Source organism: Gopherus flavomarginatus, chromosome 6 (assembly GCF_025201925.1).
Source record: "Gopherus flavomarginatus isolate rGopFla2 chromosome 6, rGopFla2.mat.asm, whole genome shotgun sequence".
Classification (NCBI taxonomy): Eukaryota; Metazoa; Chordata; order Testudines; family Testudinidae; genus Gopherus; species Gopherus flavomarginatus.
In genome coordinates, this window is record NC_066622.1 from 19,545,832 (window position 1) to 19,557,730 (window position 11,899).

The 11,899-nt window shown below is 47.5% G+C and overlaps 1 protein-coding gene across 1 annotated transcript; it reads right to left on the reverse strand.

Moving 5' to 3' along the window:
- Positions 1-8,814: 8,814 nt before the first annotated feature.
- LOC127053794 (ATPase SWSAP1-like) lies at positions 8,815-10,530 on the reverse strand. Its single transcript, XM_050959078.1, has 2 exons — positions 10,446-10,530; positions 8,815-9,641 (listed from the first exon to the last, which is right to left on the reverse strand). The coding sequence occupies exons 1-2, from the start codon at positions 10,528-10,530 to the stop codon at positions 8,989-8,991; spliced, it is 738 nt and encodes a 245-aa protein (XP_050815035.1). The 3' UTR covers positions 8,815-8,988.
- Between the last annotated feature and the right edge of the window lie 1,369 nt (positions 10,531-11,899).

Genomic DNA, 11,899 nt, shown 5'->3' on the forward strand with positions numbered 1-11,899 from the left:
AGCAGGACAGGAACAAGGCAGGGACAAGAGCAATCACAGCTGCAGGCAGAAGCATTGAGCAGCTAGCGAGCGGCTGCAGCTGTTGAGCTTAAAAGCAGGCCTCCCTTTGGCCAATCAGATGATCTTACCACAATGCAACTGACCTTGTTAATCAACCTGGAGGCTAGCCTGACTAGTCCCCAGGCTCAGCGGAAAGTGCTCAATCTTGACACATTTTCTTCCTTCCTTCTCCTTCCCCTCCCCTCCCCGGTAACTTCCATCATTCTTCTCAGATTTGCCTGATATTATTCCCCTTGCTTCACTGAAGGAGACCAGATATGTATTTCTGTTCTTCAAGGAAGATCATGTTATGGGGGACGAAAAAATTAGAAATGATTAACAAAATGGTTTCCAGAAGAAATGCACTGAGGGTGATTCATGTGGCCTAGTTTGCGCCTAGCTTAATAAGGTTGAGACCACGACTGAGATGATCCAGGCTGGACACTTAGAGCAATTGAGACACCAGGGCAGGTTTGCCTAAGAGGTTAATTCTTCTCTCAGCAGAGCTTTGCTTACAGGGGGAAAGTGAGCTAATTAATGCATTGTTCAACACAACTTAGTACCAGCATAGAGAAAGGAAGTTGGGTTTTAAAACATGTTAGACAGTCATGGTTTAACAAGGTTGGTGTATATATACATATCTGTGCATCCTGTCTTCCACAAGAAGAGAGATGCCAGACTCACAGAAATGGGTGCTTTTCTGTAGCACCCTACTACCTCATTTAGCAGGATTGTTCATTTTGTTAACCAGGGGGAGCAGTTTCTTATGGAGCTCAGGTTTGCAAGTTGCTGGCAGTCTGCAGTTAGGTGATGATCCTGGTGTCTGATGGACTGGTACTTACACTGCAATTCCTCTCTATGGTGATGTGAGTTACTATGCAGGCACAAGGGGAGAACACATGCCCAGAGAGGAAACATTCCAGTTTGTTTTGAATCTTCTCCTTGATGAAGCAGAAAACCCCACAGAACAAGACAAAAACCAGGCTGTGCTGTATTTAGTTCTGTTCATGATCCAGAACTCCCAGAGCATATTGCAAATACGGTAAATTAAATCTGATTTTCATGCAGTTTTGCATGCATGCTGGAAAGTAGGAGCAGGGATTGGGGGAGGCATTTATTTCCTTTGAATACTATTGGACCTTATGTAACCCCTAAGCCATTCTGAAATGCTCAGTCAGTCTCAACATGATTGTTAGGACATGCTGTAGGGGCTCCCTCTGGTGGATAATGATACATAAAACTGTTCACTGAGATTTTCTAACTGTAAAGCACTAAACCAGGGATTGGATTTCACTCTGAAGAATTGATTGTCCCATGGAAAAGCTCTCACTGGGACCTGAACTTGACTCTTAATGAGCAACATCTAATAAAAAACAATAGGGTAACAATGGTGCAACATAGCAAAATATCTCCCATACCATATGAAGCAGGATGGAATCATAAATGCATGTTGCAATTCCACTTCTTCCAAATCTTCCTCCAGAGTCAAACAGAACCCACCCATACCCTTCCCAGTTTTCCCTGTCTCTGTAGCTTTTATGGAGCCTCATCCTGTCTAGGCATCCATTCAAGGTGTTTCACAAGCTCTACACAAATCCTTCCACTCCCACTGCACAGGTCGCCTGCACCAAACCTATTTACTCCAGCTTTGTTTAGGGGACTGAGTTTCGGATCTTGGAGATGTAACTAGGCTCTGCACAAACAGGGGCCAATGAGTCAACACAAGCACGTTATAAGTGATGCAAAGCCTGGCTGGTAACACATGCAAGTGAGCCAAAAATGGGATGGATCTGCCCTAGTGTAACTCAGGATCCTGGCTACTGTATTATGTACCAATTGCAGATTATTAAACATGGAAGCTGGCAAACGAATCCAGTACCCATTGCAATCACTGATTCTGGAAGACACAGTCTATGCACCAGGCATAGCCTGAGAAGGCTGGGGTCCTGCTTTGTCACTAAGTGGTGTTTTTTTTGAATAGTGCCAACCTGCCTGGAGCTGTGAAACTCAGTCGAGAAGTATGTAAGCTAAAGAAGTTTTTTTTTAAATGTAGGAACTGCAAATTCACCACACTTTCCAGAAATGCTCTGTCAATGTGGCCTATTAGTTCTATAGTGAATCTGTAATCTACGACAGGTTTCATAATAGCAGCTGTGTTAGTCTGTATCCACAAAAAGAACAGGAAACTTGTGGCACCTTAGAGACTAACAAATTTATCTGAACATAAGCTTTCGTGGGTTACAGCCCATTTTATCCGATGCATGCAGTGGAAAATACAGTAGGAAGATATAAATACACACACAGAGAACATGAAACAATAGGTGTTACCATACACGCTCTAACGAGAGTGATCAGTTAAGGTGAGCTATTACCAGCAGGAAAGAAAAAAACTTTTTGCAGTAGTAATTAAAATGGTCCATTTGCAGCAGTTGACAAGAAGTGAGAGGAACTGGGGGGAGGGGAGAGGGAAATAAACATGGGGAACCCACGAAAGCTTATGCTCAAATAAATTGTTAGTCTAAGGTGCCATAAGTACTCCTGTTCTTTTTGTAATCTATGAGTGTCTCTACTGGAAAAACATAGCTAAAAGAAGCATCATTCTATTTCCTTCATCCTCTCACCAATGCTTAATATCCAGAGAGACATGCAATGGTCTCCTGCTAAGTTACTAAGTGCCACTACAAAGGGCCTGGGTGGTGTCAGTCAAGCCAGAGCATAGTAATGTGGTGAGATCATGTTTTCTTTCATCAAAAAGCAAAACGTATGTGGTTGCAAAGAAAAGAGATGAAAGCCAAAGGAAGCATAGAATGCTCTAGTCAGTCAGGAAATCTCTGGATGCTAGTTAACATGGGTAATCTTGAAGCTGACTTTTGAAAAGTCAATGGTAAGAAGTGGACAGTGGTGGGTTTACAACAGCCAGAACTGCAAGGTTTTTGGTATTCTGAAGTGAGAAGCTATTGAGTAGCCGGAAGCCAGAGCTAGCCCAGAGCAAAGTGGTGGGAAATAGCAGACTGATAAAGTGGGAGGATTCTTGGCTCATAACTCAGAATTCCACCAATTGTAACTGTCCTTTCCTGGGTACTGGTTGCCTCGGACTTCTGAGAATGCCTCCTTAGCAGCTCACATAATCCCTGGATACCAGGCTGATGGATGAGCCTGGTGTAAATGCCTGGAATGATAGAAAAATGCCAGAACTGAAAGTTCTCAAATTTAGGGGAAGCTCAGACACAAATCTGGAGCCCGACTTTGTAGCTGGCCCTCTGTTGCTATAATCGGTTCAATCAAAACTCTGGCTATGACACTACTCCTGAACTTTGGTCTGAACTTTACTTCTCATGCCTACTCTACCAATGTGCTATCCCCAAACTGTAGTATGAATTAGACCCACCTGATGTGCAACAAAAGACTACTGCACTTCAGTGCACTCCAGAGAAAGTGAAACCCTACATGTTACCCATGTTGAAGCCTTTTGCAATGAGGTTTATGCAAACGGACTTCCCCCAAATGCTGCCAACCTTTGCTTCCATTGTTCTTGAATTCAGAAGCTGCCTTCCATTCCAGAAAAACATTTCTTCTGAGCTCTTCTTCTCTTTGTTATTCCTAATGCTTTGGACAGCTGAACAGGACCTGAGAAGCAGGAACAACCAACCAGCTTCCATTACCAGATAGTCTCTGAGCTCTGACTTTGATTTCAGAGGACCAGGAAAGTGTCCTGGTGCCTGGTGAGACTCTGAGAAGCTACTGTGATTTGAAGTGCCTTTAAAAACGTACAGTTCATCCTGCCTTAATGTATTAAAAGCACTTAATCCCAGCTGGGGTATATCAGAGCAATAGAGTATCCCCAGTTGGGTACTAGAGGAGCTGTAATTTGATTTTCTGGCCCCTGTGGCTAAACTGCTGCAGCTTTGCTCTTGTGGTCCAGAAATCCTAGGAAGCCTTCAATGAAATTATAGCCTGTAATACCCTGAAGGATGCACTTTACTTCCTGGATAATGGTATAATGCAATAGTATGCTGAAAAATAATGCACTTTTATTTTAAAAGTCTCTTGTGAGAGCTCCAGCCCTGCCATTAAAATTAATAAAATAAAAGTAATTAATATAATTAACTAAATATGTAGCCCTTTCCATCTGAGGATCTCCTAACAAGTAAAGCTCATAGCATGCACATAAGGGAGGAAAAGATGATTAGCCCCATTTTACAGATGGGGACCCTGAGGCACCGAGTGAACAGCCTACTGTGTTATTGACTTCAAGGAGTTATTTATGTCTTACTCATAGGGCCCTACTGCTACAGTTTATTAAGGTGCTACTATTATGCAGCCCCTCACACCTGAGATTCTGACTCAGCTACCTTAAAGAAGCAGAGAACATATCAAGAGTCAACTAGTGCCCAACAAAACTAGTATAGTTCTTACAGATGCCTGGCATCACCTGGTCAGTCTTGTACTTGCTCTGACAGATGTCTTTTGTGCTAAGAGCAGCTGGGCTTGATTCTTTGCTGCTGTAAATCCATTGACTTCAGCAGAGTTACGTCAGCAGAGATGAAGTCACTTAGGCCTGGTCTACACTACGCGTTTAAACCGATTTTAGCAGCGTTAAACCGATTTAACGCTGTACCCGTCCATACAACGAGGCCCTTTATATCGATATAAAGGGCTCTTTAAATCAGTTTCTGTACTCCTCCGCAAAGAGAGGAGCAGAACTAAAATCGGTATTACCATATCGGATTAGGGTTGATTAGTGTGGCTGCAAATCAATGGTATTGGCCTCTGGGTGGTATCCCACAGTGCTCCACTGTGACCGTTCTGGACAGCAATCTGAACTCGGATGCAGTGGCCAGGTAGACAGGAAAAGCCCCGCGAACTTTTGAATTTCATTTCCTGTATGTCCAGCGTGGAGCTCTGATCAGCACGGGTGGCGATGCAGTCCCAAATCCAAAAAGAGCTCCAGCATGGACTATACGGGAGATACTGGATCTGACTGCTATATGGGGAGACAAATCTCTTCTATCAGAGCTCCGTTACAGAAGACGAAATGCCAAAGCATTTGAAAAAAATCTCCAGGCTATGATACAGAGTCCACAGCACAGTGCTGCGTAATATGCGTAACAGAAAGCCAAAGAATCAAATGGACGCTCATGGAGGGAGGGAGGGGGTACTGAGGACTCCAGCCATCCCACAGTCCCCGCAGTCTCCGAAAATCATTTGCATTCTTGGCTGAGCTCCCAATGCCTGTAGGGTCAAACACATTGTCCGGGGTGGTTCAGGGTCTATCTCATCAATTTACCCCCCTCCCCCTTCGTGATAGAAAAGGGGAAAAAACCGTTTCTTGACTTTTTTATGTGTCATCCTATGTGTACTGCATGCTGCTGGTAGACACGGTGCTGCAGCAGTAAACAGTAGCATCCTCTCTCCACCCCTCTCCGGTGGCAGACGGCACAGTGCAGTAGGACTGATAGCCATCCTCGTCATGAGCCCATGAGTGCTCTTGGCTGGCATCAGGTGAGGCCGGCCGGGGGCGCCTGGGTAAAAATAGGAATGATTCCCGGTCATTCCCAGTAGATGGTACAGAGCGGCTGGTAACTGTCCTCTCCATAGCAACTGGGGGCTGAGCTCCATCAGCCCCCTCCCTTTCATGTATAAAGAAAAGATTCTGTACTGCCTGGACTATCATAGCAGCGGGATGCTGGGCTCCTCTCCTCCACACCACTTAATGTCCTGCCTGAACTATCATAGCAGCTGGAGGCTGCCTCACCCTCATTTTATCTCACTAACAAGTCAGTGTTTCTTATTCCTGCATTCTTTATTACTTCATCACACAAATGGGGGGGACACTGCCATGGTAGCCCAGGAAGGTTTGGGGAGGAGGGAAGCAATGGGTGGGGTTGTTGCAGGGGCACCCCCCGTGAATGGTATGCAGCTCATCATTTCTGCGGGATCTGACAAGGAGTGGCTGTGCTCTCTGGTTCTCTGGTTCTCTAGTACACTTGCCCTATATTTTAGGCAGGACTGACTATTTTTAGATACCATAAAGGAGGGATTGACTCGAGGAGTCATTCCCATTTTTGTCTTTGCGCCCCCGGCCAACCTCAGCCAGGGGCACCCATGACAGCAGCAAATGGTACAGAACAACAGATAATCGTCATTTCATTGCCAATTTACAATGGCACAGCAGACGGTACAGAACAACTGATAACCATCTCTGCTATCATGCAAAGGCAAATGAATGCTGCTGTGTAGCGCTGCAGTATCGCCTCTGTCAGCGGCATCCAGTACACATACGGTGACAGTGGCAAAAGGCAAAACAGGCTCCATGGTTGCCATGCTATGGCATCTGCCAGGGCAATCCAGGGAAAAAGGGCGCGAAATGATTGTCTGCCGTTGCTTTCCCGGAGGAAGGAATGACTGACAACATTTACCCAGAACCACCCGCGACAATGATTTTTGCCCCATCAGGCACTGGGATCTCAACCCAGAATTCCAAGGGGCGGGGGAGACTGCGGGAACTATGGGATAGCTACGGAATAGCTACCCACAGTGCAACGCTCCAGAAATCGACGCTAGCCTTGGACCATGGACGCACACCACCGAATTAATGTGCTTAGTGTGGCCACGTGCACTCGACTTTATACAATCTGTTTTAAAAAACCGGTTTATGTAAAATCGGAATAATCCCGTAGTGTAGATGTGCTCTTACAGTCACCACATTAGAGAATAAGGAAGGCCAATATGGATCTGCCATGCTCATGTTTCTTTCCATGGCCAGTGGAAAAGAGTAAAGGTGGCTAAGATCTTTTTTTTTTTTTTTTGGCATACTAAACCCAGTGAAGCTCTGCCTCATGCTGTCATGATGGTGGCATCGGTGAATGGCTACTGCAAAGTAAATTATCAGCATTACTGGCTTCCTGCTGCTCAAATGGCAAAATCCCAAGCAGCGTTGCTTATTTAGAAATTAAAGCCAGTTTGCCTCAATGAAAAAAACTCCTTGTATCGCTAGATAAAGTGTTAATGCTCATCATGGCATCCCAGCATTGGGGCCTGCCTTCCCTCATCTCTGTGTTCTCGTAGCATTCACTTCATAATGGACTAAGTCCTGGTCCAAAAGAAAGTAAAGGCAAAACTCCCATTGACTTTAATAGGACCAGGACTGGATCCAATATGTTGGAATGAGCAATTGAACCTACTGTGATGTGTTGCAGACCTTCCAAGTCTCTGTCCCCCAAGAAAAGCTTAGGTTGTTTGTAATGTAACAGACTTTATATATTTCAAAGGAACTGGGGAGCTAGGAGGAAATATAGCTGCACATTACTTCCCCCTGATGCTGATATGTCTTAGCAACCACAGTAATTTTCCTAAGAGAAGAGGAGGCAGACCCATCCCAGGGGAAGTTTAAGACTGGACTGAAGCAAACACTGGAAGGCATAGGTACTGGAACTAGGGTGCTGGGGGTCCTGCTGCACCGCTTGTCTTAAACTAGTAACAACAACTCAAAATACATGGTTTCCGCCTTCAGCACCTCTACTATAAAAATTGTTCCAGCACCACTTAAAGGAGGAGACAGGTCTGAACCAATACATGCCTCAATTCTATTGTAGCTCTTCAGCAGTGCACCTAGCTGCACCTCCTGCTGCTTCCGTTGTGTGGCCCCTGGTGGCTACTGCAGTGGGCACTCTAGGGCTTGCTGCCATCCCTCCATACACCAACTTGGGAGGGTGAACAACTCCCTGCTGAAAAAAAGACCTCTATACTTCTTGCCTCCATCACCCCTCCTGGGTGGGTGGGGGTCTCCAGATGTAATGGGGTCAGCTGCCTTTCTAACAGCTCCTCATAGTGGGGTCTGCAGCACCCTGCCTCCATTCCCGGTGCTGGATCTCTCACATACTCACAAGAGACATCCACAAATGCAATAACAGCCCTTTTTGGGATCTGGTTTCTTAATATGAAGTTCAAAATAAACACAAGAGTCTTTTACTTGGGCTATAAACTGGCACAACCTCTTCCCTCTAAGGTGCTGCCTTTTCAGACACAAGGCCTGTCCTGCCTTCTTTGTCTTATGCCAGCAAAAAAACACAGAAAGTCCAGCCAGGACCTTCTACCCAGCCACAACTCCCTCCCTCAGGACCAGTGCCAGAGACTCTTTCTGCAGCTTCCCACTGCAGCCCCCTTCCCTTGGCCATCGACAGGCCCCACCTCAAGCCTGGTTTAGTTACGTGGCCATCTGTGACTATGTGACTTACTCCATTTCTCTTCACCTGAGGAGGCATATCGGCTGTGCCACAACTTTTGAAAATTTGGCCCTTATTTAAGTGTTCAACTGGGAACTGAGCTATTCTGCCCCCATTGTGGGAGCTGAGATTGACAATTTGGCCCTGAGCATCTTTGGAAATCTCACCCCACTGTAGGGCTGCAAGGGAAAGGAAGGGAAGGTTCCTTGTTCCCTCCTTCCTCTCTTGGACACCTGCACAGAGTGTGCCAATATGTAGCTGTCAAAGGGTTGGTCTCCAGGGCTCTCACAGGGGCGTGAGTGGGCTCTGAACTCGCCCAGCCTTGGGTCTTCAATCTTGAGACAGTTGACATTGCAGGTCTGGTTGTGGGAGACTCCATCCTCCGGCTGAGAGCATTGGGAGTCCAGCCCTTCCTGGGCTGTCAAAGATCCAAAGGGGGAAAAAAAATTGAACTTCCACAAGCCCACAGAGAGTAAGTCTTTCTTTCTCCAGGAAGCTGCTGGCAGGCTATAGCCCTGCACAGTGATTATATGTGTGTTACTGATAACAGTTTTTTTTTTTTTTTTTTTTTAATTTTCCTTCATTTCTATTCACTGGGGTTGGCAAACTAAGCAGGCCAAGGAGGGGACGTAGAGAGATGGATTTCCCCCTAAATCACCCAAGGTTCAGCCAAGGGCCAGGCCAGAAACCCACAGACAAATTTACATCTCCAGAGCCCCAGGGGTCATTTCCCAGCCCCGGCAGTTCTGTCTGTGTCTGCCACCCCTGGATCCTCTGCGCACTCCCATGGAACCAGGGACACTCTCATCTCTCCATCGAGGCCGAATCCCAGCTTCCCTTCCTGGACTGCGGCACCGGGCTGGGACAGGCGCGCTCTGAACATGCGGTCGCCCCCGCAGTCCTCCTGGCCCAAGGCTGCCGCCGGGTCTGGGCACAGCCAGCACTGGGCTGGGAAGTAGCGCTGGAGGACACAGAGATGATCCTCAACCTCTGTTTCCCAGGAGACCTGCATGGAGGCGACCAGCTGGCAGCAGGGGGCAGATCCTTGGGGGTCCGCGCCGAGGCGCCCTGTGAAGTACGAAGCCGTGTCCACCAGCAGGGCTGAGAGCCGGGCGGCCGCCTGAGGGCCAGGGCAACCAGCAAGGTACTGCTCCAGCCCATCCAGCAGGAGGAGGGCAGGGGGCCCAGGCAGGCTCTGGGGCAGCGAGGCCAACAGGCGCAGCAGCTCCCGCAGCGAGGGCGGGTAGAGGAACTGGATGCGCTGCAGGCTGCGCGGGCCGCTCTCCCCGCGCCGGGCCCCCGGCAGCCGCTGCAGGGCGCGGGGCGCCGGGAATAGCGCGCGGGGCCCGCCCAGCGCCGCCCCAACACCAGGCCCAGCTTCCCCTCAGGGGACTCTAATAGGCAGCGGGCAAGGAAGCAACCACTGCTGTCCTATTCAGGAGCTGGGGGTTGAAGTCTCACTCTCCTCCCAGGTTTGCCATGATGCACCTTTGCAGAGGTGGCAGGTCAGGGCTGCTCAAACCCAGAGCAGTTCATTAGCTCTTGCCTGGCCAGTTTGAGTTTTATCACAGGAGCCCACTGTATCCTTAGGATAAGAGGAATTATTTCCAGGATTTGGTTGTAAGATTTTGGTTGATGATCCCATCCCTTTTGTATAAAAGCCCTTTGCATCCCAGCTATTCCTACACTCCTCTTTTTCCTGATTCATTTAATTCCTGTGTCTCTCTGAATGTACATATACATGGAGGGAGAGAGGAATAAAAAGAACAAGGGACCAGGACTAGCCTGGGAAGCAAAGAACTTTCATGCCACGTCCACAGAAGGTGCCAATAATGCAGTGGGAGTTGCACTTATGGGTGAAATTGGCTCCCTGTTTTTCAGTAGAATGCCTGAGTCCAAACCCATGCCTAGTGGAACTCCATTTACAGCAATAGAGTTCCACCAGGGAGCAACTGTATCGCTAAGAACTAGGTCTACTTTTATTATTTGATTTATAATAGTTCTTGGAGGCACCTATCTAGATCAGGGGCCCATTGTGCTATACAAACAGGAGGGGCTGTCAAAACAGCGGGTGCTATTGTTTTCACAGGGAAAAAGAAATCTCCCCTCTGTGCTAAACCAAATCATTAGCAGAAGAGAAAAAGAGGTCAGTCTCCAGGTCTGAAGAATTATTACCCTTACTGTGTACATCTTCAGGAGGAGGGAAACTATCTATCATGTACCTGTTCTCTTCTTCTTGGCACATGAAGTAGGTTAACTTCTCCATAATCAATGGGACAAATGCAACCTGGATGTAACTCTGGTCTCCAATGGAGTTACACTGGGGATGGATTTGGCCTAGCATGTCCCATTTTTTGTAGCAGCCTGTAAATGTGCAGGACTCACCTCTGCAGCATCTCCTGTTGGTCATCCTTGGGAATTAACTCATTTTCCAGCCAGGAGCACCCTCTGCAGGCCAGTGATCCACTACCGGCCCCTGTGTTCCTCCCTGGACCCCGGTGCTCTTTCAACTGGGGTGCTGCCCTCTGGCAGTCTCCCACCAATCTGGGTCTCCCTTCCCTGGGGAACCCCCAACCCACTATCCCCACTTTGCCTCAATTTTGGCTACTGCCCAGTCACCATCTAGCCCCCGTTCACTGGGGCAAACTCCAGTATCAGCCGCTCATCACAGGTGAAGGGATTTGTACCTGCTACCTTTGCCTACCCCTTGGGCTGCCCCCTGCAACCCCCAGTACTGCTTGGCCTTATGCTAGGCCACAGCCTAGGGCTTTCCAGGCAGGAGCTCCCCAGCCTTTCCGCAGCCCTGCTCCACTCAGGTGCCCTCTCTCTAGCTCCCTACAGGCAGAGGGAGACTGTTTGCTCTTGGCTTCCCTGGCCTTTTTATCCAGGCCAGCTGTGGCCTGATTAGGCTGTGGCCCAGCTGCAGCCACTTCCCCAATCAGCCTGGCTTTTGCCTTGCCCTCTGTAGGGCTTTTCCAACCCCTTCCAGGCTGGAGTGGGTGGTCACTCTGCTACACTCGCATTAACTAGGACAATTGGTTGTAGATAGCTCTGTTTACTTGTAAGTCTTCCTGTATACGTGTGTGCCAACAGAGTGAGTAATGAAGTCTCACAGGACATGTGACCATATCATATGATACTGGTATCCATCTTTAAGCTGGTGCTTTTCCATTTAGAAGGAGGAGTGGAAACCCAGAGAGAGACAAAGGATTCCCGCCTTGTGCCAAAGCTATAAAAGGGGGTGGAACAGAACAAAGGAGTCCCAGTCACGTGGAATCCCCTGCTTTTCACCTAAGATGCCTGCTGGAACTAACAAGGATTGTTCCAGGGGAAAGGATTGGGCCCAGACTAGGAAGGAGTCTTGTCTGTGAAAGAAGCTTATTGGAACATCTGTGAGGGTGAGATTTTACCTTTAATCAGTTTCTTAATATATTAGGCTTAGACTGTGTTTTGTTTTGATTTGCTTGGTAATTTACTTTGTTCTGTCTGTTATTACTTGGAACCACTTAAATCCTACATTTTATACTTAATTAATAAACAAAAGTGATTGTATTAACCCAGAGTAAGTGATTAATATCTGAGGGAACAAACAGCTGTGCATATCACTCTCTCAGTGTTATAGAGGGCAGACAATT